This window comes from Periophthalmus magnuspinnatus, chromosome 17 (assembly GCF_009829125.3).
Source record: "Periophthalmus magnuspinnatus isolate fPerMag1 chromosome 17, fPerMag1.2.pri, whole genome shotgun sequence".
In the NCBI taxonomy this organism is placed as follows: domain Eukaryota; kingdom Metazoa; phylum Chordata; class Actinopteri; order Gobiiformes; family Gobiidae; genus Periophthalmus; species Periophthalmus magnuspinnatus.
Window position 1 is genome coordinate 6,544,478 of NC_047142.1, and position 26,838 is coordinate 6,571,315.

General features: G+C 40.9%; 1 protein-coding gene across 1 annotated transcript in view; it reads right to left on the reverse strand.

Moving 5' to 3' along the window:
• Positions 1–26,213, reverse strand: part of LOC117385175 (aggrecan core protein-like) — a 29,686-nt gene extending 3,473 nt beyond the window's left edge. Inside the window, exons 1-13 of the mRNA XM_055228392.1 lie at positions 25,879–26,213; positions 15,322–15,398; positions 13,083–13,286; positions 12,815–12,997; positions 12,344–12,518; positions 11,967–12,094; positions 11,302–11,586; positions 10,972–11,106; positions 10,802–10,894; positions 10,569–10,726; positions 10,354–10,501; positions 8,456–9,415; positions 5,289–5,411 (exon numbers count right to left, since the gene is read on the reverse strand). Coding sequence (XP_055084367.1) covers positions 5,289–5,411; positions 8,456–9,415; positions 10,354–10,501; positions 10,569–10,726; positions 10,802–10,894; positions 10,972–11,106; positions 11,302–11,586; positions 11,967–12,094; positions 12,344–12,518; positions 12,815–12,997; positions 13,083–13,286; positions 15,322–15,391 — 2,662 coding nt within the window. The 5' untranslated portion in view covers positions 15,392–15,398; positions 25,879–26,213. The remainder of the gene's footprint in view (positions 1–5,288; positions 5,412–8,455; positions 9,416–10,353; positions 10,502–10,568; positions 10,727–10,801; positions 10,895–10,971; positions 11,107–11,301; positions 11,587–11,966; positions 12,095–12,343; positions 12,519–12,814; positions 12,998–13,082; positions 13,287–15,321; positions 15,399–25,878) is intronic.
• Between the last annotated feature and the right edge of the window lie 625 nt (positions 26,214–26,838).

Genomic DNA, 26,838 nt, shown 5'->3' on the forward strand with positions numbered 1-26,838 from the left:
CAAACTGGAGCACAGAAACCCTGGTCATGTTGAATGTGGGTTACAATGTACTTTCATTTATTATCTAATACACACTATTTATGCATTTATCTAAAATCTCTCTCTTCTATTTTAACCATGTGGCAATAGTGGTGATAAATAAATAAATAAATAAATAAATAAATAAATAAATAAATAAATAAATAAATAAATAAATAAATAAATAAATAAATGGGGTGACAGTAGCTCAATTGGTGTTCATCCTCAGATCTGAAGGCTGGCAGTTTGAATCTCACTCTTGACACACACACGCACACAAAAAAAAACATCACTGGTTGAGCAGTCAGACCCACTGACACACAGGTTGGTGGTGTAATTCCAGCTCCCAGAGGTGAGTACTGTGAGTACTGTTGTTGTGTCCTTGGGCAAGACACTTTACCCACTTGGCCCCCAATGTCTGCACTGGTGTATGAATGTGTGTGTGAATGTCTGGGAAAGCATTATATAAAGCATTATATAACATTATGACCATTTACCATTTGACCATAATACAGTAACAGTAATCCGCTTGTTGTGAAAGTAGTGGGGGAAAAAACATAATTGCACTACTAATAATCATATCTGTGCGTCCACGATTTTAACTAATGTAGGCACAACTTTAAATTGCAGAACTGCCATCTCTTTCATAGATGAGCCTCTACTGCTAAAGGTATTTAACTTTATATATATAATTATATATATGAGTACTTTTTTTTTCCATCTATATCAATATACACTTTGTAGAACATGAAAACACATATATCTCCTCAAGTGTGAAGTGACAACAAAACTCCTGCAGCTCCACCTCACACTCTCCAACCTGTCAGAGAAAATCAGCTAAAAGGGACATTTTTCTTCAAAATCAATAAAGTATAACTATATTGACATGAGTGGGTGACATGCAATCTTCTCTTCTTTGCTGTTGGGATTTTTCAGACCTAGGCTAAAGGCTTTACCCCGGGTCAGCAGAAATCTATTAGCGCTCTCAGCCGGAGTGCTCCAAGAAAGTCACTTAAAAGTTTCAACTTTGCCTCAGAGTCTCTTCAGATCGGGCAGTTTCTAAGCAAAAAGAGGAGTGAAAAGGTCACTAGCATCGATGTCTTAAAAGTGACAGACCATTCAAACAGACATAACCTTTAAGTGTTACAAAGACATGTTCAGAGTCCACACTGTCACAGCCAGGCTTCTGTTCCATTCTAAATACCAGTTTGTTCCAGAATCACAAATTAGATGAGGAGGCTCAGATGAGGAACTAAATATAGCCATTATTCTATCCTCAAAAACACAACGTTTTGATCAAAATATCCTTTTTATGTGACACAGAGGCTGGGATGATTAAAATAGAAGCCTGAAAATGTGTATGGTTCTTGCACACCCTGATGTTGTGCTAATATACAATAAAATGGTTCAGAAATACTTTTTACAAATTCAAAATATAAAATAATGCATTGGTTGGAAATACAATTGCACAAGTAACTGTTTCCTTTTACCCAAAATGAATCCTCGGGTAAAAGTTGTTATAAAGGACCCAAACATTTTCTTCTCACTTATTCTTGCTTTCCGTTTACAGGTGACATTTTGAGAACTAAGTTTAGACCATTCAAAACAGATGTTTTGTTTTGAATTGTTATGACAACAGTGCAAATTTTGTTACCATGGATACATACCATTATGCCAAGATTTAAATAGAAAATATTGCAAATTTTTGAATGACCTTGCAACTCCCCTATTTCCTTCTAATCTATAGTAAATAACCCGCAGCACAAAGTTCCTCTTAAAACAAAGCCAGTCTCTGTTGCTTGATTAAAAACAGTCTGATCTTGTGTGTTTCATGCATTATGCAGAGCATAAGTAGCCTCTTTGAGAGATAATACTGCAAATTCTGCAAATCCATAAACAGCCTTCAAGCAAAGTGACCCACATGAAGCTTCTAGCTGTCAGTTGTACAGTCTCTCCATCCATATCACACCACTTAAGCACGTATGAATGTTAACCTTCAAATACATCCTGTCCATACTAAGCGTATTCATAAAGATGAGAGATCATGAGGTTCATAGATCAGGCTGTTGTACAGGTGACTGCTGGGAAGTGAGATGGAATGAAAATACAAATTAGGTTAGTTTTGTTTGTCAGCAATAACATTTTTGGGCTCAATTCAAAATGAAACAATCATGAATATTTCAGTGCTATAAAAAGTAGAGCTCCTTTAGGCAAAAAGTACATTAACCCTCTCAGGCTCAAATTAGGTTTTAGTAACAGGAAAAATCTGATATTTGGGGAAAATTATCGTATGGGGTAGTAATATACAATCCTGACTTTTTTTTGAGAGAGACCTTCACATGCAGTGCATTCTGGGATGTTGCAGATTTGCAACATTGGCCCGGTGTGGTAAATTAACACTGAAGATTGAATATGATATGAACGCTAACTTTATTTGTATACCACTTTTTAAAACAATGTTTCAAAGTGCTTTACAGTGGCAGAACAACAATAGAAACAATTTGGAATATATCACTTTTTCGTGTGGTACTCCAAGAAACAATTTTTTTCTTTTGTAAAGCACAAAAGTACTTTGCACTTCAGGCAGGCCGTTTGCGTGTAGCCATTCTTGCACAGTCTGCATCGTCCACGTTTATCAGCATGGATGGGGAAATGATCGAATCTGTCTAGTCTGACGACATCCAAAGGCGCAATGATCCTCTGAAGTGGAGGTGGGGCAGCTTGATGGTGTTCTGGAGCATTTTCCAATGATGTTCGTCCTCTTTTCCTGCTGTTGAAGTCAGCCTGTTTTCCAACCTTGATGAGGGCATCTGCAACTTGAGCACGGAAGTCAAGAAGCGGCATATACTTCTTCTCCTGCTTCTGGATGAGATGACGGCGGTAGAGGAGCCAGCCATTGACCAGTGATAGGTCAATCAAGTAGAACAAGATGCGCAGATACCAACGACGTGGGCGGATGTCAATGCGATAGAGAGCTGCAAACATGTCCGCCAAGTCTACCCCTCCCATGTTGTTGTTGTACACATTGACAATGTGTGGTCTGTCCACTTCCACATATTCCTTCTTCTCTTTTGACCACCTTCTGCATCTATCAACAGGATCAGGGCCAATGAAGGATGACACTAGTAACACTGCCTTGTTATCATACCACTTCACGATGGCCATCCCACTTGTTATTTCGTATTTCACTTCATACGCACCACGCCCAGCCTTTGACAGTTCCTTGTCACTTTTCAGGGTACATCCACGGACACGGTTACGGTTGATAGTAGCAACTGTTAGAATTCCCATTTTCTTCAGTTCCACAATGAGTTCAGGGGACGTAAACCAGTTGTCAAAGTAGCACTTGTAGTTTAGTCCTTTTGGAACTTCTGATACGAGACGAAGCGCAACTTCACCGGCAACACCAAGTCCACGCTCATTGGTCACAGTCCCTTTTCCCGTGTATATTTCAAAGTCATAGACTAGTCCTGTGACACCCGCACGAGTAAAGACCTTGATTCCCCATTTTTTCGGCTTGTTCTTGATATACTGTTTCATTCCAATCTTTCCTTTGAAGGGGATCATCTGCTCATCAATGGAGTGGTTTTCTTCCGGTTCAACTTTCAAACAGTTGGCACGGACTTTCTCAAGTACTGGTCGCACCTTGAACAATGGATCGTATCCAGGCTCACCCTTTTGCTTCACATTGGTATTGTCGTTCATGTGGATGTATGTTCGCAGATGATCAAATCGCTTACGTCCCATGACTGTTGCAATTGGGTCATAGCGTGTTGCCGTCTGCCAGTACAGGCGGTACGATGGCATACGTACTATGGTCATCAAGATGTGTAAACCAATGAATTGCTCCATTTCAGATGGGGTTGTTTTCAGTTCTGGCCCATTCTTCATAACTGCATACAGGTTAGATTGGTGAGAAATATGTTCGAACACGGATTTGTCCATGAACTGATCAAAATACCACTTTGGACTTGGTATTTCGTCTGGTGGAGGGGAGAACGCAGGTCCTTGGAATGAAGAGTCTATGTCAGCTGCTGGAGGTTTCCTCTGCCTCCAAGAAAACTCTTTGTTTACTGGAACTGGGCCTGGCTGAGGTTCATCGTCATCTGGGACCTCAGTGTCACTGTCTGCATGTACGTTATGAATTTCAACATCAAGGTGGTTGAGATTAGCTCTTGCTATTTCTGCCAATGGCTCATCATAATCAAGGTCAGACTCGTATACTTCAGGAGCAAAATCTGGATCGCCAATTTCATCATCTGAAATGGATTCTGTGTCAGATAAAGCCCCATGTGGAAGGCAAACCATCTCAATGGCTTCCTTGACTGAAAATCTTCGTCGGCCTGCCATAACGCCCTGCAAATCCTGCAAACAGTATTCTGTAAGATAGTTTGCCAAAAAAGTCAGTCAAACAAAGATCTATACTATTATATGTACCATGGAATTTAGGCTACATCAGTTTTCTTCACTGCACAGTCAAATGAACATCATATGTTTTCGATCAAATCTGCTTCTGATAGTTTGTAACTTCACCCCAAATTATTTCATTTGCCATAGGATATACCCTCAATGACACCTCAAAGTAACAAGTAAACAATGGTGATAGGAAAATAACCCTAGTATAAACTTTTGCTCAGAATATGGGCAAACTAGTAGATAAAGCATGTGGCAGCCATTGGTACCTGTCCGGGAATATGTTGCAAATCTACAACGTTGAAATAGAGCTGCCCCTGGGAAAAAACCTGCAAGAGATAAAATCTACTAATTGGCATGCACTGTATCTATATTTATTCATAATTTATCTTATGCAGTTTTGTTTTCAAATTAATGGAGGTTAGTAGTGATACTTACATGAAATTGATGCCTAGAAAATCTGTTTCAGTGAAACCATGCAGGCAGACATGTTGGAAGAGAGACAGTGCTGACATCTGGTGAGCAATTGGGAAACTGTTTGTTGCTAATGCACAACTAAGGCCTGCAGTGCAACTTCTGAGTAAAAAAGGCTCAAAAAATATAAATGTGGAGTAATTAGGTAATTGGCAATTAGCTGTTGCAAATTTGCTACGCCTGCCTGGAGAGGGTTAACAAAATTAAAACTTGAGCTGATGTAAATGAATGGGTTAAAGTTGATCGACTTTCGGACTGTTGTCTTCTCACTGTGAGGAACTTGACCTGTGACCTTTCAGCATGGTGTCTGAATCACCTCATATGGACAGGCAAAAGCAAAGAGCTGATTGTATGGTGTAGGAAGTGTGGATGGCATCACTCACCAATCTCACAGTTTTCTCCCGTGAACCCTTGTGAGCAGTAGCAGCTGTAGCCGGTCCCTTGAGGAAGGCACTTTCCTCCATGCAGACACGGGTTTGTCACGCAGGGCTCCACCTCAGCACCCACTGACACAGATGGAGCGAGACAGGGGAATTTGGGGAGGCAAAATAGGACACAGAATAGTTATAAAAGTGCTCAGCTGGTCTACTGAAAAGATTTTAAGCAAATGTGATGCGGGTCACATGATGGAACAATTAAATCATTTCCATAGTTCATTAATGACATAATTACACACAAAGTAAATATTTCAAAATGTGTAATATTAAAATGTGTAACTACTAAAACTGGTTTGTGACTCTTTGAGGCAAAATTGAAATAATTCAGTATTTAAATGGGGTGTGCATTTAGTCTTAATAACGTGCATGTAGGTTCTGGATTAGGTTAATAACTGTTTATAAATCATACATGAATTTAACTGCAAGCATTTTTAACCATTGAATTTCAACTTATATTATAAGAAAATCCTTTTTGCTGCAAGATCAGAACTACAACACTCTTCTGGAGAACAGAAGACATTTCCATGCGATTAAAGCCAAATGTCACCTTTATTTTCCACCTCAGCTGCTTAACCCTTAGCTGCATTTCTCCATTTCTCTTGTTTTTTTTTTTTCTTTTGGACAGATCAGAAGCCACACAGACCCAACCTTGCATCCACTCATTGCCTCCGTTGTCATGGCTACCATATGGAAAAGTGGGCCTTGGCTGATTAGGCCGAGCGTAGTGGGCAGTGTGAGAACTTCAGACATTAGGCGCCCTTGATAGAAATGAACTATTCAGCCTGTAAATGGGTGCGTGTGTGGTCCCCACTCCTCCAATAGGCATTTCCATATCAATTGAAACATCACCATGTGTTTCTCCCCTCTGCCGCTCATTATGGTGAGTTAAGGTTGTTCTGAAAAGTAGCACTGGTTGGTTTGGACCGCGGTGCTCAGCTGTGGGCGTCTTTGTCCTTTGACACCAAGGCAGCCTTTAGAAAGAGGAGGCGGCTAGAGAGGGCCACAGCAGGTTGGTGTGTTTTGTTTACATGGTACAATGAGCAAAAATCAATACAGTGCTATGATTAGCCTCAAGGCAAAACCTGTCCAATACCCTACCCTGAGAACACATCTGAATTATCACCATAAAAAAACAATAAAAAAAAATACATAAGCACCAAAAGGAAAATGAAAGAGGTGGAGTTTTTGATTATAAGGCTTTCAGGGGCATATGAGGTTGAACTCTTATAATACATTTCCGCAGCTAATCCTTGCCTCATGTTTTGAATTGTGCTGAAGTCAGATGCCAAAATCAGCCATGCATTTCATTGGATGCGCATCAGTCCAGGGGAACGTGCTCCAGTGCCTTCTGCGTCAGTCAAGGTCATTCTCCGTACCAGATTATATGAAGTATTACGATGTGCCAGATTGAGTACAGTGGCTGGAAGTGTGTGTACGTGAAAGATAAACCGAGTGCGATTGGTCATTCATTAAAGCAAGTGGTGCGGAAAAATCAATAGAGTGTAGAAGAAGCAGACGGGCTCCACTGTCCCCCACTCGGCTTGACACAAGTGGCACTAACAGCAGCAATAAGACAAGGGCAGCCAGATCCAGCAAATGCTAATCTACATATTACAGGTGTGTGTGTAGGATATGGCACAGATAATGAAGTGAATGAAGTTAAAGGAAGTTACATATACAATTAGATTTAACGTTTCCTGTCCAATTCTGTGGTTCTCAAATAGTGGGGTCTTTTGCGAGCTTCAGACCTGCTTTAGTCCAGATTCAGACCTGGTCTAGATGTCATTTGGACCTGGTTTGGACCTGATCTAGTTGCAAGTTCAGGGTATGTTCACACTTGCACACACAAGTCGTCAAAATTAGGACTTAATTGGGTCTAACTCTAAAACTAGACTTAGGTCAGAACTAGTCTTAGTTTAGGCCTAGATTCTGTTTTGTTGTGTTTTGTTAGTTCTGGTTAGTCTGGTTATGGCTAATTAAATAGTCTATTTATATTGAAATAGTACTTAAAAGGCCTATATTAAGCTACCTGGAGTTGTGTCTTGTTTCATTCACATATGTTTAACAAATATGCAAACCCTTCAAATTTAGGCTGAGTTGTTCTCTCAAACAGAAAACAACTAAAACATTGCTACACTGTGTTGGATGATTTCAGCCCTGGAACTGCTGATCTCTATTGCACTAAAAGTACCTGTTAACTTGAAAACTACCATTACATGACATCACAAGGTGGAACTGAGCGTTTTGAGCTTTGGAAATGTAGACAAACTAATAAATCAGGATTAATCATGTGTGAATGAAACAAAGCACAACACCAGGTATGTTTTTGAGGAGGTACAATATTATTAACATGGATTAAAGGTCATACAAATCAATTTTGTGTAATACAGTGTAAGACCTTTAAAAATCACGCCTCACTGGCCTTATCTTATGTCAGATCCTTGTAAACCAATGTGGAGCACTCATACCTTGCAATATTATCTGCCTGTAACTCAGAGGCTGTCAGTCAATACATCAGCCAATAGAAATCCATCTATAAATTGAGCAGCATAGGTCTATACCATTAACCTTGGCTTCCTGCTGATACAGTTTACAGCTGTTTTCCATCATCACAGCTCAAAGATGGCTGCCACTGACACTAAGCTTTGCAAAAATAAATCAGCATAGAAATATGGTGGGCTCCCTTAGGCACAGTCTACTGCAGAGAGATAGGACGCTTCCTGGGTGTGTTCTCATTATCGGGGCAGAAATAAGTAGTAAACCAGGTGGCCAGCCTGGAGCTCATTCCTATGTGGCCCACACTGCAGACTTAATCAACAGATTGTGTTCAGGGACAGCGAAGTGCACCCCCACGCTCACGATGAGAATAAAGAAACAGGAATAAACACAGTAAAATATGCCACAAACGCCTCTATTGCTTTAGCTCCAGTAGGTAACACATTTAACAAGAGTGCCTACTTAAAAAAGCATTAATGAATATATCAATTAACTGTGCGGGGCAAATAGCATTTATAATTTGCATATAATCACAAAAATATATTCAGTAACACCCACGCAGTTTGAGCCCTGTTATTACTATGCAATTTACCACAGCGTAAAAGCTGAATTCTCACCTGTTGTTGGACTCAGCGTAATGGCACTGATGTTGTCCGCTCCTCTACGACTCTCCTCCTCCATGTTGCCAGGTAACAGGGCGCCCGAACCAACGGTGTGAGACCATACGGGGTCTTCCTCATGAAGCGGGATGGGCTGCATTTGCGGAGGATACCTTTGAGAGTTGTTCAGCTCCGTAGGATTCACAGGGACCCATTCAAGAGACTTATATGGGTCAGTGGATGTGCTCTGGGAGAGGGGAGAGGAGGGAGAGGAGGAAGAAGAGAAAGAGGGGCGTCCCAGTTCAAATGTGGACGTCTGGGTTTGCGATGTTGATGAAGACACAGATGTTGGTGATGACTCCGAGTGGGAGTGAATATTTGTAGTCCGGGAGAAGTTTGGAGATCTAGCCTCTGTTGTGGTAGTGGACATCATTTCTGTTTGTTTGGTGGTTTCAAATGTTGACAAATGTGTGCTTTCAGACCAGTTAGTGTGCTCTAATGGACTGGCTGTGGTGGTTGCTGCGTTTTTAGCGGCATGCCCTCTCCGGTGGCCCCTCTCCCTGTTCTTCTCTCTGGATCTCTCCCTGGGTTTGCTGGTCCCCGTTGGTCGTCGAGACATTTGAATCTCGCCTTTTGCTTCCGCCCCCGTGATTTCTCCGCTTCCCTCCTCCTCCATTTTACCCTTGTCCTCTCCCCTGTGCTTCTTGCCCCTGCCCCGTCCTCTTCCGTGCCGCGTGGTCTCTTCCCTCTTGGTGCTAGCTTGTGTGGTGGTGTCCGGTTGGGTCCAGGAGACGCTGGTGGGAGTGGTCTGGGGGTCGGGACTTGGCGTGGTGGACATAGGGGGTTCTGTATGCTGTTTGGAGGTGCCCGGAGTTGAGGGTTCGGCGGAGGTGGACAGATGGGTGGGCGCTTCTTCGCTGGATGGTGTGGGCTCTTCCTTTGACTGGCCACCAAACCAACTTCCCCAAGAAAATAGACCTGCAAAGGGCACAGAATAAATATGAGGAGAAAAGGATAAAGAGGAGTCAAGCAAAAAGCAGACGAAAGACAACACTTTATTTGAATAATATTCAACTGTAGCACTAAATAAGAGACAAAAAATAGATCAGCAAAATCAACTCATAGATATTAACTGTGCATGGTTACTATTTGTTCCATCGCTCGACTCTAAGACTCTGGATCTAATGGTGGTGTCTGGGGTATGAGCCTCCAAGGAGATCTCATCAGTCATCACACATGCTGTCAATCACAGCTGTAGCGCTCTTTCAAGGTCATAGTCACTTTGTTAGTAATAAATATGGTGTTTATATTCACCGATACTAGGAACAATTCACAGCTATTCTTAAATACATGTGCATTGATAGTATTCAGTAATAATTAAAGAAAATATTGTATCGTTCCGGTGTAAGGAAACATGGCAAATTTCTTCTGGTTGTTTATTTTCTGAACACAAGCGCCACGCCAAAACAAGAGCAAACCAACAGCAGTCTCAACTCACTAGAGCCAGTCTCCAAAAAAGGCCAGTAATTGACGAATAAAAACTTCACATCAACTTCTCGGCACAGCAATCAAGTGTCACATACAATGACAACAACACATTAACAGCTGCAAGTACAACAAAAGATGCCAACTCTGAACTAAACACAAAATATCAGCTCATTACACTATGGTATTTATATTCACTGATATTGGGAACAGTTCACAAGCATTCTTGAATACATGTGCACTGAGAGTTGGGTAATTAAAATATGTTTTTGTAGTATTTGTATTTATAAATAGGAAATATTTAGTCATGGATAAACAACTTTGATTGTGTGACTCAGTTAGTGGAACTGACTTGTTTTTGGCTGTTAAGTTATAAAGGAGTTACTAAGAAATACAACCTGATTAGTGCTATCACAGTATAATGAACTCACCTGTTGATGCAGTGGGTTCTTTAGATTTATCCTCCATCTCTTTTGTTTCCTTTTCCTCTGCTGGCTCTTTTGTCACTTCAGCCCCGTCCTCACCTCCTAACAAATAATTCCACGGCTTCCACATGGAGTTCACTATTTTTGACATCACCTTAACAAATTAGAAGACATGTTATAGTAAGTTACAGTATGTTCCGATCGTCACCTCTGATACTAACCTTTTTCTCTGCAGGAGTGGGCTTCACTGGAGGTCTAAGGAACTCCTCTGACTCTGGCCCGGGCTCCAGTAGCTCCCCCCAGTCTAATGAAGGCTGTCCCGGGACCATCCGCAGGGTAACAAAAGACTCGGACGATTCTTCTGACCAGGGATCTGAAGCTATAATTAAAATGGAATATATTATTTTGTCTCTAAAGCATTCAATACATAAATATATAAAATAATTAGTCTTACATGCGTCTGAAACATTGTGTGCTGCCTCATCCTCAATTTCAACTAATCCAGTCCAGTTAGATGATGCAGAAATGTCACTGCTGCCTAATGATCCTATAAATTAGAGTTTAAAATGCTTGTGTTTATTGATACTTTTTCATCCCTGATAAAGTTGTGATGACATTTCTTACCTGGACTAGTGCCAAAGTTCTGCCTGGTCACGGCGGGGCTTGGAGTCCCAGCTTCAGTGGCTCCTGTGAGGTAACTCCAGGGCTTCCACAGAGATGAATAGATCTGGGAAATGGACCGCGAATCCTTCACTTTACCTGAAACATAGCTGATCTTTACAATACTATTCTGCAGAAACAAACAGTATTCTGCAGAACAGTTGAATTCAGCAGAATTCTGCAAAGTAATTAGAATCAATACTTGTCTCATGATGTGTTAAATCATTCAGTTAAGTGTCCACATGGATCCACTAAAAGAGTCAAACCCAGTAAGTGGTTTTACTACAGCTTTACCTCTATAGCAGTATGCGTCATACAGTGCTGTGCTGTTGTCCATAGTGCTATTGGGAGCCACTGTGCGCACTCCAGGTTGGCTCCCTCCACAGTTGGGTCGAGGCCAGCTGACTGGGTACCTCACACTGCCATCGGACAGCCAACCTGGAGCACAGCTGTCCAGGCCTGCTCTCCATGCCAGGTACAACTGCCCCACTGTGGCCAGCTGCCCCCCCAGTGACACGCAGCGATCCGAGGCAGAGGACAGTGACAGGCGGCCTGGGACAGACGAGTGGAACACCTCACCTGCCACAGAAAGGTCAAATAAATACAATTGAATACAGCTATGCATATATAACAGTCTTTCCAGCACATCTCTCAATTTGCCAGCATTCCTGTGACAGGTGAAATATGACTTCAGTTTGTATAAAACTAAAAGCTATTGCAATAGATTCAAAGTTGCTAAACTGTAAATATGTCTGTGTCAGCCCTCAGTTGTCCAGTTATGATCCATAGTTAAAAACAAATTTGAATCTGTCAAAAAGTTGTCTGTCTGCAAAAGTGTGGTGAAGATATATGGAGGAGAGGATACACATACGGTGATAAAATCAAAATATTTACTCATTACTAGGTTTACTTTTGCAAACATTTGCATTAATTTATCATATAATTAAAATGGTACACACCATCAAATTTCTCTGCAAAACAGTAAACATCAAACAGCTCCTTTGGATCCCTCTTTCCATAGTTCCTCACTCCAGCCGAGTACTCCTCGTGTCCATAGCAACCAAGCTCTGGCGACTGGACAGAATAACTGTGAAGACATCAGGGAGTCATCAAGAGAAATCAACCCTATTTACTCATCATCACAAATAACCAGCTGATTTAATATGCCACAGGGAACATAACACATAGATCACTGAACAGGTCTGTAGACACTGTGGTCAATAAAGCATGGCCAAAGAACAGACAGGGACAAACAAAACAGAATAATACACTAATATTTCTCCTGCTGTGCACTCAGAGGTATAACAGAGAGCACATAGAGGGACAATCTTCTCACCGGACAGTCTGATCCTCCAACCAGCCGGCTGCACAGCTGGAGAAGCCATCGTAATATGCTGCCCACAGCTGGGCTGCACTGGCTATATGAGCCGAGTTCTCCAGGCAGGCCTGTTGTGCCTCAGAAAATGAAAAGGCGTAACGTGTACCAGGAGTCTGGTAGTGGAACACCACACCTACACAGGCACACAGAGGTGGGTGAGACTTTCCAAGTTAATAAATCAGTGTCTCTGTAAATGGACCATCCCAATCCTAAGTCTGATGGAATTTCACACTTGAACACATCTGGTATTTGATTGATTATGATGAGGAATAACAAAAGCATTATGGATGCATTTCAAAAGCATTATGGATGCATTTAAATAGATACTAAGAGCAGTCTCAGTAAATGATCTGCAGGATTCATACTACAAATGTTTCATCTTGAAACAACGCTGATTTTACAATGAATTTTTGCATGAGCTGAACGTACCAGAGACCACCAGAGGCACGTTGTCTCTCTCATAGGCGTCTCCCTTGACAACCTGACAGTGGTAAGTGGCTGAATCGTTACTGCGGAGACTTGAGATCTCCATGGTAGCATTCAGAGGATTGGCAGTGTACCCTGGCAGTCTGACACGGCCACTGAAAGCCTTGTTCACCTTTATGACATCACCTTGGGCCCAAAGAAGATGTTTACATTTAATTAAATAAAACATGAGAAAGACTGGCTTAAGTTGCATTCCACTGTTGGTGTATACCTTTAGCTGAGAGAACAGTCTGCTGCAGGGGGGGCCCTTGGCCACCTGCTGGCAGCCTGACTCGAGTCCATATGATGTGAGGAGTATCGCTGTTGGAGCTGGGCTGGAGAGTGAGCACACAGGGCAGCAGAGCTTTTCCTGCCAGCAGCTCCGTAACTGTAGGATGAGTGACCCTTCGCATGTTTACCACTGTGGACACTGCACCTGAGTAAATGAAAAGACTTTGATTAATAAAATGTATTAATAATGTTTTATATGTAAGAAGCATGTTTCAGTGTAAGTGGTGGTAGTTTAAGGAGTTGTTGCCACCTTGGTAACAGTTTGCACAGGAGTGAAGTCAACTCCTCGAACAAGACCCCAGGGATTTATGAGCCAAAAGTGGCTCTTTTGTAGATTTTAACCATCATCCAAAGGAATGTAATAAAACTCATAATACATGTATAAACAAAACAGGTTTGTACCATGACACATGTAAAGAGAAAGAAAACGGAGGGTGTTGAGGGTGTATCTCTCTCTCTCTCTTTCTCTCTCTCTCTCTCTCTCTCTCTCTCTCTCTCTCTCTCTCTCTCTCTCTCTCTATATATATATATATATATATATATATATATATATATATATATATATATATACGTACAAACTGCCACTGTCAGGGTTCAAACTACGCACTCAGATTGAATGTAAATGTGTAAGCCTATATATAGTATCTAAAATGTTATATAACAACTTTGTTCTAACACAAAAATCTGGCAAAATCCCTATGGAAACTTTCATCTGCATTTAGAGTGAACACTGTCCTCTTGAGAACACATGTGAGTTCAGGATAAATCAGACCTAATCACAAAACCCCAAATTCTATTCTGCAGTAAAAAAAAAAAAGTCCAAACAATGCACTAAAACACTAGCGGCAGTTTACAGAGCCACAAACAAACAAAGCTGTGGGATTTGGAGCTGGATATTGGGGGACTTTTGGATCACAAGTGTGGCCTAAAGCACGGTGCTGACAGATGGAAGTGAAGAAAAGGCTCTAAAGGAGGAACAGAAATCTGCAAGGGACATGAAAGCACACTTGCTGTCATTCACACTCTCTATCTTACCCTGTTGTCACACCACCGTCCCTTGAGCAGCCAGTATCAGTGCGGAGCTGACACACAGGTTTAGATGTCGCCAAGGGATTTTTTTTTACTATATAATGAGCATTTCAAAATGCTACTATTGCAAGTATTTGGTGAACGGTATATTCTGTATATTTTTAGATTCTGGTGATAATGTCATACTTCCAAATTGGGGACAGGTGCAGACTGCATAAAAAGTGGACTAAGGGAGTGTGACGTTACCGATAGCGTTGGCTCCAGCCAAATGAAGCTCGATGAGGTGATGTTATATATGCTGCTCTTATAGGAGCTGAGTTCCGTATTTCCGGCCGCGAGTCTCATAGCTTGAACAACGTTAGAGAAAGACAACGCCTCATTGGTCTGTTATCAATATTTATATCTTGATTTATTAACCAAAAACAAATACCAGAATCATGTAGCGTGGAAATTTTAAAACCAAAATGATGAGCCTGACAGCAGTGGTTAGGGAGAGAGGGGCAATATTTTCAATAGAGTGTGAATTGGAGCCAGAATCAATGGAGCCAGAATCAATGGAGCCAGAAGCGCGCCCATGATCACTTCCTATTTGGAACACGCTGGCTAGCAGGTTAGCTACTGTATGCCTATTTAAATATACAGTCTATGTGGACAAGAGACATATTTTCCTGTTGAAATATATAAAAAGTAAATTCACAAAGTTGAACCTGATCATTTCTAATGGTGATTAGACTCCATAACTCACCATATTACAACAAAAATAAATCTATATTAAATATCATTGGTCAAAATAATGTTGTTTTATCTGAAAGCCAGCAGTCAGTTCATACACTGTGCTCCATGGCGATGCTAAAATGTAATTAAGCAAAGGGCTTTGTGCAGCTGCAGATGGGACCTTTAACAGTAGGTCTTGTGCATAAAAATATACAAGTTTATGATGTTGATATTTTTGAAATGTTGGAATTTATGCAAAAACGTACAATTGAACAGATGGCTGAGCAAACTTAAATGGGTTTGGAGATGTTCCAGCTCGGCCTCTATGAGCATGTCAGCAAACATCCTCTCACAGATAACACTTACACTCACTCAAACTCCGCTGTGTTTGGAAAATGAATTCAAGAAAGATGGCGGCTCATCGTTCTCAAACTCACCCGAGTCGAAACAGATCAGGAGTAGAGACGCAAGGAGACGGTAACCTGCTGCAAACCGGGTCTGCCACATTCTGGACCTAAATACACAAACAAGATCACAGTTTTAGAAAGATACAAGACAAATACAAGTACACACAAACTTAACTGCATGCATCAGAAATAGAAAGAGTATCAGGATGGATTTGTATGGTAAAATATACAACATGTAGTTACATTAACAACAGGATCAATAAAATGTCTCAATTCAAACTCAAAATATCAGATCATTACATTAATATTTATTTATTTAGCACTTCTTGAAATTTAAATACATTTCATTGCACATAAACGTCTCATGCAACATTACACAGGATACATTTCAACTCTAGGTATCTGAAATATGTTTATATATCTCACAGCCACCGCCATCTGTTATAGCAATAAACCTCCTCTCCAGTCTGTTCAGCTCAAAGACACTGTTGTCTTTTCCAAAAGTCTGATGAAAGAATGATGTGGGAGTTTGTGACCACTTTCCCTGTACCATGAACAATATGTATCCATTCATAAAAAGTATATCATAAGTTTATATAGTTTATCTTGCTGTCAGCTGACATGAAAATGCTGTGGTGCTCCTAATATTTACACCAGTGCATCATGAGTGAGTATTTTGCACCAAATCCCCCCTTAGTCTGAAGAAATTGTGCATCTAAGCCACTCACAAGTCCACATGTTTAGACACCAAGTTTTGTCTATTCTAATAGGATCATTTTAATCTGCAGCAATGAGGACAGTCTCTATTTTTAACACGATTCAGATGCAAACCAATAATGAGAAAGTTGTTTTGGGGTGATAGCACGAATGTCTTAAGACTTTGTAAGAGATGAGATAAGCTTTTGTACAAATTGCATCTTTATGTTGATGCCGTTGTTTTGTTTCATGTAAAAAGGTTAAGTTCCAGTTTTTAGTCTTTATAATCTGTGATTATGGTCCAATTGAACGTGAGGTACTTGATAAGAACGTGTTGGTCTGCTCATTTTCAAAATAACACATGCATTTTCTCTATTGTCAGTCCTGGAACACTGTGTCTAAAAGTAATACTGGGAAATAGGCCTCTTTAGTGCGACTTTCAGCTTAGATTGCACCAATTTTGCACTATGACAAAATGATCTGACAATTGATATAAAGTGCAAAATCATGACTTTGTAGACTCAGTATTTCAGTGTATAGACTGTACTGTCTTCCTACTCTAGAGTTATGTGTTTTATCCATTTTTAGGATTGCACAGAAATGCCTGAAGCAGAAAGTACTTTTTGTTTGACATGCAGCAAAGGGTTAGATTTGGACTGGCGTGAGATGAAGAAATATGTTGTATCCTCTGTTTCCAATAGGTACTTCTGTATGCCTAAGTTTGTCTTTTTAAGATCATATAAGCTAAACTCAGGGAGTATAAAAATAAAGCCAAATATAGCCTTGCCAGTAAGCCAAATTTAGCTCTGCCTTGTGATTTTTGTGAATTCACAAACTCTTAAGAATTCGTCTTGTTAAGCTCCAGCTGAAGCTTTTGCATGTGATAGGTCCAGACTAGCCAATCACAGGGCTTTAGCCTCGGTACTTTAACCTATTTTAGCAGGAATATGGACTATTTTGTTTTTGGAAAACATGCAGAGGGAAACACTTTGTGCATGGGGTAAGGCTGGATTTAACTAAAGTTTGATATTTTGGCTTATTTTGCTGTTGTGACACTTTGACCAATCAACGTGAAGTATTTATTTGAACGCTCAATCATTGGTTCCGATCACTTTCAGCAAGAGCCATTCCAGGTGAACGCCATTCAGAGGTTTACACGTATCAATCTGGTGAGAGCCAGGTTAAATCAAATAAGCTTGTCCATAACAAATAGAGTCATCATATACTGTCGACACACATAAACACACTGTTTTAAGGTTCACCTTGTATTTTCTGTGGCATTGTATCATTCCAACCAGCGTTCTCTCCCCACATGCATCACTGTCTCTGAGCAGGTGTCCCACTGTTCTTCCCTGCAGGATCACTGTTGATTCTTCCAGGAGCTAAAGTTTAAAAGATGCTCTGACCCATTCTGTGTTCCCTTCAAACTACTCCAATCCCCATCTTTGCCCCTTTTCCAGTTTACATCACTTATCTTTCAAGACAAAATCACTCTTGTGAAGTTCCACTTGAAAGAGATAATCTATGTTATTTACATCAACTGCTGGGACCACAATGTTACAACCAGCATCACCATTACATCTCACACTGAATGATTTTTTGATGCTTCTGGACATAATCTTTGGTGCAGTGAGGTGATGTTGCTGCCTTCCGCTATAATAGCACAGTGTGAGGAAGCGCCCGCACACATCAGAAATGAGCTGCTGACTTTGCCAGAGGATTTGGCTTAGGTCCTGCAGTTCTCGGCTCAATAGCGAGACGCCTGTGACAGAGTTTTATTGGCCCTGCGCTGGTATGAAGTGGAGGAAAAGAAAACACACGCTTTATCCTAACCCTTGTGTTGTCCTGGAGTCATTTATGAACCCAAAAGCAACTTTGTCACAGCAGAACTCTGTCATATATTTGTAACCCTTAAATATCGGTCTCCCCAGTCTCTGGAGGCTGTGAGTACGGTGGGTTACATTTAGATTTGAGTTATTGACTTTCTTGCTGTTTTTCTAGCTAAAATCACCAACACGGCAGGACAGTGCACAGCTCGTCTCTTTATTGAACAACCAACACTCAACACGTGCGCGCCCTCTGCGCGTTCACACTCTCCCCCATTTCCCGGTGCGCTCCCCAAAAGCGCTGCACCGCAACAACAATAGGAACCAGCATTAAATGTAATTTACCCAAACATAATATAAATAAATATTACTTATTAATAAAACAAGTACAAAGTAATAAACAAAATACAAATGCCCCAAATTAATGTTAATAAATGTTATAAAATAACATACATCAAATAAATCAAAGGTTACATATTCATCAAATGGGCTGAAAATTGGGCCAGTTGTTCATTTTGCTGACATTTATCAATAATACAAATTTGAAAAAAATGTATTGTATAATAACAGTTGTATGAAAGAAAGTTATGTTGAAGTTCCTCTGTGGTCAGTTTAACCCCAATGTGTTTTTCTTTGTTTCAGCCATAAAATAACTTTAACTAGCCTGATTTTGGACCAATGCACTCAGAGCTGTGTGACTTTGCAGATAAACAGCAGAAACAGCTCGTGTTTTGGGCCATGTCAGTCTACAGACAGTGGAACTAAGCAGGACACAGGGATCAACACAGGGATCAAATATCACTCTAAATATGTGACTGGAGCTTTGACAACTAAAACAACTACACACAATTTAAACAGAGTCAAAGCCTTTTTCAGAGACCCGTACCTCTATAAGACATGTCCTCTGATAAACAGAGCCCAGGGTCTGTGCAGTTCATTGCAGTGAAGAACGCTGACATCCAGTGACCACTAAAAAATAAACTCTGACAAATCCCACTTGGCAACTGGCAAAATAGTGTTTGTTCAGTTCAGTGGTGGAAATTTATACTTACAGGACATTTTGAGGTTTAAAAATGCATTACTAGCAAAATAAAAAATAAAAAAAAATGAAAAAGTGTGGTATCACATATATCAGTCTGAAGTCAGGCTAAAATGGAGACCAAAATGATAAGAAAATGTTATTTTATGGCTCAGTTATAAGAGAAAGGGACATACATGCTCCACGCTGGACAGATTTAAAAGAATTCTGACAATTTAAATCAAATGACAAATCATTTCCTTTCCAAGCCCTGAAAGATGGTTGGAAAACTTTGGGAATGGGAGGAAGCTGGTGAGTAATTAAACTTTATCTGGTCTGTCTGGATTTTTGGTTACATAAAATAAATAATTTATCAAGGAAAACAGCCCCTTAGCATTCACCAAGGTAACAGCAGCTCATGCCAACAGCATCTCTGACACTGAAAAAAAGATTGCGTAACTAGCCTTTATAAATCAAAGGAATAAAGGTGGCTTTCTCTCCGGAGCATGAGGAAGCTCAGTTAGACCTCGACCTTACAAAACATTTTCTGATAAAAAACACACTAAACAAACTATAGTGAACAACAATCTGAGGCGTGCTTCAGCGGTGAGTCCATGGAGAGGGTAGTGGTGTAGGTGTGGCACTGCTCCAGCACACATCTCTAAACAGGGGTTAGGACCTGTGATGGGCCCTGACAGATTGGGGTCGGGGCGTTGGACTGGGAGCGCGGGTGCACAGATTTCTAAAGGCCTGGAGAGGGTCATGACACTGAGGAGTTTGCCCAGTCGTAGGCAGGGGCTGATCCTGGGACTGGAAGAGGCCCAGCTGCCACAGAGTACACAGGCCGAATACAGAGCGCAGCCTGTGGACACATACTATCTGTGTACGGGACAGCACTCTTTCAACGTTTAACCAGGGGGTCTTTACAGCACTCTTCAGTCACCATCCCGGAACATCAGCCGCATACTAACCAGTGGTAGCTTTTGTTCAAGACAAGACATGCCTCGTCATGTATGCCCCCCACACAGTCTGAACAGAAAAGAGCCACAAGTCCCTCAAATGCTTCACTGGACATCAATGTCTGAGTCCATTTGACACATCTTCACTGTGTTGCTTGAATAGGCCACATTCACGGCTCATTGTGGACATCCGTGACGCAGTGACAGAAGTAAAGAAAGTAAACAGATGAGGTTGGATGTACCACATTACAGCTCGACACTAAACACATCGTGAAGGCGACTTGAATCTCCTCTGGTGCAGGCTCCTGCTGTGATTGAAATTAACCATGTGTGAGAGGGTAATTCAACAACTTTAGGCCAAGTGGGTGAAAATAAAACATAAAGGTGTTCAGTCGGGCCAGGTATATGGTGATGGTCACAGAACATATGTGAATGATAGTGTTCGTCCTCTGATCCAAAGGTTGATGACTGAGCAAACAGATCCACTGATCCACAGATTGGCGGTGTGATTCCAGCTTTTTCGCAGATGAATGCTGTTTTGCATCCTTGGGCAAGACACTTAACCCACTTCAACCTCAGTGTCTGCATACACTGGAGTATGAATGTGTGCGTAAATGGGTGAGTGGTCCCTTGATGTAAAGTGCTTTGAGTGTCTTGAAGGTGGCTATGTAAAACTTTATATGTTGTAGTGGAGCAAAAGGTCCAGGATGTAAAGGTACTTCCCTCACCTGCACAAGCTTCACCTGGGAGCCTACACTGCTCGCTCAGCCTATCCTCACTCACTGCTCATCAGCTCATGCTCAACTCACTGCACTGCCATGACCATCACAGCTCAGTGCCAGCAGATCAGTGCTTCGCCAACAGCCTTTTCAGAGGATGCGTCAGTTTCCTTTGAGCTGAATGTTTTATATCATAACATAACACAACAGTAGTAGTTATTTCTTTGTGCACTCCCCTTTGCAGATATGACCGCTGTTCTGTGGTGACTACAATCTCAGAGTGGCTCATGACTCATGCAGTTTTGGCCGCTCCGTCAGATGTGAAGAGGATGGAAAGATGCCGCCTCTCACAAGAAACACCGCACTCTTCTGTTCTCACACTGACACTATTGATTCCACTGGGCACCCGGACAACAGGGGTTATTCAGACCGACTGCATAACGGACTAAGAGTGGTACGAATGGTTTCTGTGCTGCAGCCTGTGAATACAAGGTCATCAATCAGTCTGGATGTTTGATAGACAAGTTAAGGTAAAGAGAAGGTTGCATATAATAACACAAATGTGATTGGTGCAAAACCTCAAGAGTTCAGGAATAAAAAGGCTAGCTACTAAGAGTCCACTTTTACATGCTGATAATGTTTAGAAAAAGATATTGGTGCTATTGTTACCACATGATAGTGCCACAATGTACAGGTAAGAGCAAAGGATTGTAACAGATATCTTTAAGGAAATAGTAGCCGGGCTGTGCAGCACAAAGCAGCTTTGGAATCAGGCATTATTCATTTCTGTAAGGCATCACAAAGGATCAAATAACACAGGCGGCTTCACTGAGTTTGTGTGACTTGCGAAGAATGAAAGAAAAAGAGTCTTGTTCTGTATGCTATTTTTGTAAATAGCAAGATTATTTTCTTTCTTAAGTCTAAAAACAGCAGCTGTAAGAGAGGATAGTTGGCTAACAAATGTAGCCTATTATAGTAGTGTATTGGAGACAGCACCAAAGCAAAGTCATAGCCTGACATTCAGTTAGTGCTCAAAGACAGCAGAAACACGGCTATGTGCAAATAAACTTAAATATTTAGTAAATTAACTATACATGTTTTCTCTCTGGCTTCAACATGAAGTTAAATACACACAGAAAAGACCCCAATCTATATGGTAAAACAATTACCATCACAATTTCTAGATCATTAACATGAAATTGTCTGTTCTTTGTTACCTTACTTAACGCTCAGTGGTTTAATGATTTGTTCTTTAAAAATGAACCTTTCTGGGTTTTCTAACTGAGCGATGCTGCGGTTCACAAATTTGACATACTAAAGTGAATAACTAAAGTGAAAACTATACACTTTTTCATCAATGTACAAAAATGAAAACATATACACTGCATTATAAGTAAAAAATAATCACAGGAAAAATAATTGCATGAGTTTATTCCAGACGCAATTGTAACGAGCATCATTATTTAAACTGCTTTGCAAACTCAATCTCTCCATTATGTTCAGTGCTGATTAAAACACTTGTATTAAAACAATGTGTTTGTTTAAGTATACAGCTAGAGAAAGATGTATTGATTGAAAGGCCAAAGGTCGAATATAAATGACATGCTGAGGTTGCTGGGTCGTCTAAATGGTCGCTACACCAGCTGTGAAAAGCAGGGGTCAAAGGTGAGAGGTATGGGGTTATTCTGAGTAACAAAACCAATAACAGCTCAGGTGCATCCGGAGCCACAGTTTTAACTACATTAAAGACCTCACATTTCATCATTCCTCATTGACGCCGGCTGCAGATTGACCGTCTCTCCCAAAATAGACACTGAGAAATTTGCATCTGTAAATGGAATTGGATTATGGACGCAAACAAAACTGCGCTGGGGGGACTTTATCCAAGAATTCCTCATCTTTAATGATGTGCTGAGTACGCTGAATATCAACTAGGCAACTTGTCCTTCAGATTAACACAACCTTAGTTACAGGCATATAGATGCTAGGACTGCAGGATTTAGCAAAAAAACAAAAACAAAAAATGAATTACACAGTTTCTGATAAGTACTTGGATTTGCGAGAAGCTATATGTTATAAATAAAGTATGATTCTGTTCAGAGTGCACATTGTAAACAACTCCAAACTCAACTAAACTGATACGAATTAATAGAAATCCCATGAATTTTAGAACATGCTTGCACAGGTCGAGATCATAAGTACAACACATTCCCATACCTAAATAACTGCAGCCTTTGCGGTTTGATAATGACGTCAATTCAAGACACAATTTTGATTTGATTAAAATATATTGAGTAAAGGCCATTCATCTAAAATGGCTTCCACTTAACAAACGGGAATGAGGGTTTGTGTCGAATCAGTCGTCAACCTTAAAGAGTCCCCCGGTCAGAGACAAAGAGGGGAGACCTTCCCCTTTGTGTTGCAGTGCCGTTCTACCCTGGTCTCATGTAAACTCATTTTCATTGGTTTGGGGTCTGGCTTAGTCCCTCCCAGGCTGAACACTGAACTTGATGGATAGCTGTATCTGTCCAATCCGTTTTGAGTTTGGCCAGTGACTTAGGCAATGAGCACCTCAATATTCCCAGGAGACAGAGAGAGAGAGAGAGAGTTCTGGATTTCATCTCAACTTCTACAGCTTCAGAAATACTACCACAAGTGCTATTTATTTAACATATATAAGTTCATGGAGATTTGGGAGCTGTCCGGTGCTGAAAAGTGTGGACAGTTGAAACTCTATTGTTAGCCTTCTTGTGAATGTAAAAGCAGCCTAAAGTTTAAAGTACAGCTACAGTGGTCTAACTTTTCTTTCCTATGCTTGTTCTCAGTCTTTGAATTACAATAATAAATGCCTTATACGTTTGCTGCAGTCTGCTATTCACTGTACATTTATTCCAGAAAATATTAAGGATAAAACACTGTGCTGGTGGTGGTGTCTAAGGTGAAGCTTTTCTGTTCAAACCAAAGTACTATAGGTGAGAACTGTGACTGATTTCATTCATTTAGTACCATTCTGTTAGCTATTAGCAGTGTATTAGAGTGAATATGGTTCATAATCACCTAAGCACATACTGCACAAAACACTTTCACAGAGCACAAAACAGAGTCAAAGCCTTAGTGAGAATAATCTTTTCATTAATACTGAAAGATGTTTCAAAGGAATATATAGATTCTGCCAATACCAATAAAGGACTTTTATTGTAAATCAGAGTGCCTCGGCTTTCCTTCTATTTTTGTCTACCATTACTCACCCCCTGAATCCACAAAGTACCTGCGGTACATTTTATTTGACCCAGTGATGCACTCAGCCTTCATGTTCTTTTAATGGTATAGATTCTACCAGTCCATGCATCAGCGCAATTAAACAAAGAAAAAGGTTTTTTGGTATCAATTAGAAAGGGGCTGTATATTGCTGTTTACTCTAGGATCTGAAGGTGTTAAGAAAACTGAAGTTAATAAACAATAAAAAAAAAAATGTAAAAGAAACACATGTTTATCTCTAAAGAAGGTAATGAGGTAACATTTCTGTCCTTTTGTGCATAATTTCAGCCCAAAGCAAACAAGGCAGGAGCAGTCTGTAGTCTCACAGCAGGGAAGTCCTGGGTTTGATTCTAAGGCTGACCTTTCACTGGAGGTGCTCCAGCTCTAGAAAGGGTTTGGCTGAGGGCCGCACTGCGGCTGCCCACAGTTCCTGAATGATTGCCCCGGTGTCATTGAATGATGGGTCAAGTGAAATTTAATTACAAGTTCAATGAAGTATATCTCTAACCTTAACACTGGCTGTATATCGTCAATATATACAGTATAAAACCCTCCCTCCACAAGACTCAGTCCAAAGCAAACAGGAAAGAGAATAGATGGTTATTGTTACTAAACATGTAGTCAAAGATAAATGAAAACTTAGTCAATGTTATGTGGTACTGTTTACTCTTTTACTTTACACTAATGTGGTCAAATAATATATTTAGCATAATTCCAGAGTTAGAATAATTTGCAGAGTGTTTTCACTTTTTTTTCAAGGCCAAATAAAAACATCACTAGACAATGAAAACTACTCAACTAAATCCAGCCCTGCAGTGCTTCTTCCATCTGTAGCGTCTCACATTACTCTTGGCCAGTCTTTCCCCTGACACACAAACTGACTGCTAGGATTGCAGACAGCTCAAAGCCATGATAGACAACAGCGAGACAGATTGAGAGCACTAGCAAGCCAGCTATCCTACTCTTTTTTAGCATCTCTACCCCCTGCCCCACTATCTACATACACGAGGAGACCAAAGTGCATTTCTCAGGCTTGCACAAGCTTGGACACACATCAGAGTGCCATGAAAAATGCATGGTGCAAACTTTCTGCTGGTCTCCTAACCTAATTTCTCACTATATTCATTCCACAGTTTCTCATCTATGCGAGGTGTTGCTTAGTTAACCTTAGCCTGTTTTATGGAGCTGACACACAGTCGGGGGTGGACTCGTTCACAAGGCCAGAGAAGAAAAAAGGACTTAAACTTCTGAAAAGCCCAGCACTAAATGAAAACAGAAACGGGTCTCTTTTTCACAGCAGCTGAGGCTCCCATCTCCTCAGACAATACGGTTCATTTGTCAAGGTGACCCAAAGTATTCTGTGTGATTTGTAAACGCCAGTCTGTTTACTTCTCATCAATGCACCAAGAATTATTCACCTGCATGGACTAATTAATCACTCCTAACTGTTATTGCTTTAAAAGTTTCTCAAAAGATACAACTGCCACAGTGCATACCTTTCATTTCATGCCCAAATCCCATTTTTATAAACTCGGCGACACATGTTCTCCATATGATTTTCTCAACATCTGTCAAAATATCCCAGGACAAAAACCCTACTATGTTCCTTCTTTTGGTGTAGGCTATAGAAAACAATTACACAGAAGCACCAGGACATATTTCAGAAGCAAAAACCCATATGTCCAGATGTTTCCTGCATAACCATTTAATAATACAGTCTTGACCTGGATGACAGAGAGCCCCAAAGGAATTTACACAGGAAACTTCTCCATATGGCAACATGTAAAGACGCGTGGACACCGGACACACTAACAAGGTTACTTTGTGAGCTGATGTTTTATGTATGTCGTTGGCACGGCTCGTAAATACAGACCAATATTAAAAGCTTCGACCTGTAAATAATTCACGCAAACCCTGAACGAGTGCGATTTGTGTGCGTCTCAACTGCTTGGCTTTTATGGCTGTACTGTATCTGATTGAGAACTGATCAGTGAACAGTTTAAAAAAAAAGGATTTACCATGAAATAATTTATTCCATGCATGGTCATTCTCAGGAAAAAATAAATAAATCCAGAACGGTTTACCTTATGTTTATTTTAACCTTTGCATACCTTTTTGATGACACGAGGTGCAGCCTGTGCAACGATCCTGTCCTTAGGAATGTGAAAGAGCCAAATAGTCGGTAAGAAGGTGCAGGGACGCAGAGGAGAGGGGCGCCAGATCCACAAACGCAACAGAAAAACCACTTTGAGGGAAGACACGAGGCGAGTGACCGGGTTTGAGCGCACTTTACGCTGCTTCCTCGCTTCTTCTTCTTCTCCTCCTCTCTCCTCCTCACGCAGCAGCGGCGTTCATCCTCCGATACAGTTTATGTGGCGAATCGGAAGAGACGCACGGAGACGCAGGGCGCAAGGTGCTCGACTCGCCCCCTTTTTCCTCCCCTGCGCTTGGAGAGATGAGAGGCACAGCGAACAAAGAGGCAGGCGATGACAGACAGACGGTTCCAGCTCCCCCGTTTACAATAGAGGGGGACGAGGGCCAGGGATGTGAGGTGGGGGTGCAGCAGAGAGGGGTGTCTCCATAATCCGATTCGTCTATAAACCTACATTGTTGATCCAGTGTGAATTAGGTTTAATGACAGCCTGAGGCCACCCCCCACAGCACTAGAGGCACGTAGTCATAACACCAAAAACACACAACTCACTGAGACTGGACCAAAAGTATCTGTTCAAGTTCAAGATAATTAAGAAGATCAGTTCTGTGTAGTGACAAAATGCGATAATAATAATAATAATAATAATTTTTAAAAAGCAACATGAAGCCTGCACACCTCTACCAAGGCACTACAGTATTATCACATGGAGTGTACTCATTTAGAACCTACAACTTTATTCTCAAACTGTACAATTTCGAACACAGTTATCTCAAAAATATATATCTTATTGCTGTGACCTAATAAATCCATAAATTGGAGTGAAGGACCTGCACCATACGGTTCAGCTGGGTCTACAGACTCAAAAGGAGCTCTTTACCACAGCAAGACAGAGTTCACAAGTCTTTACATAGGTCCC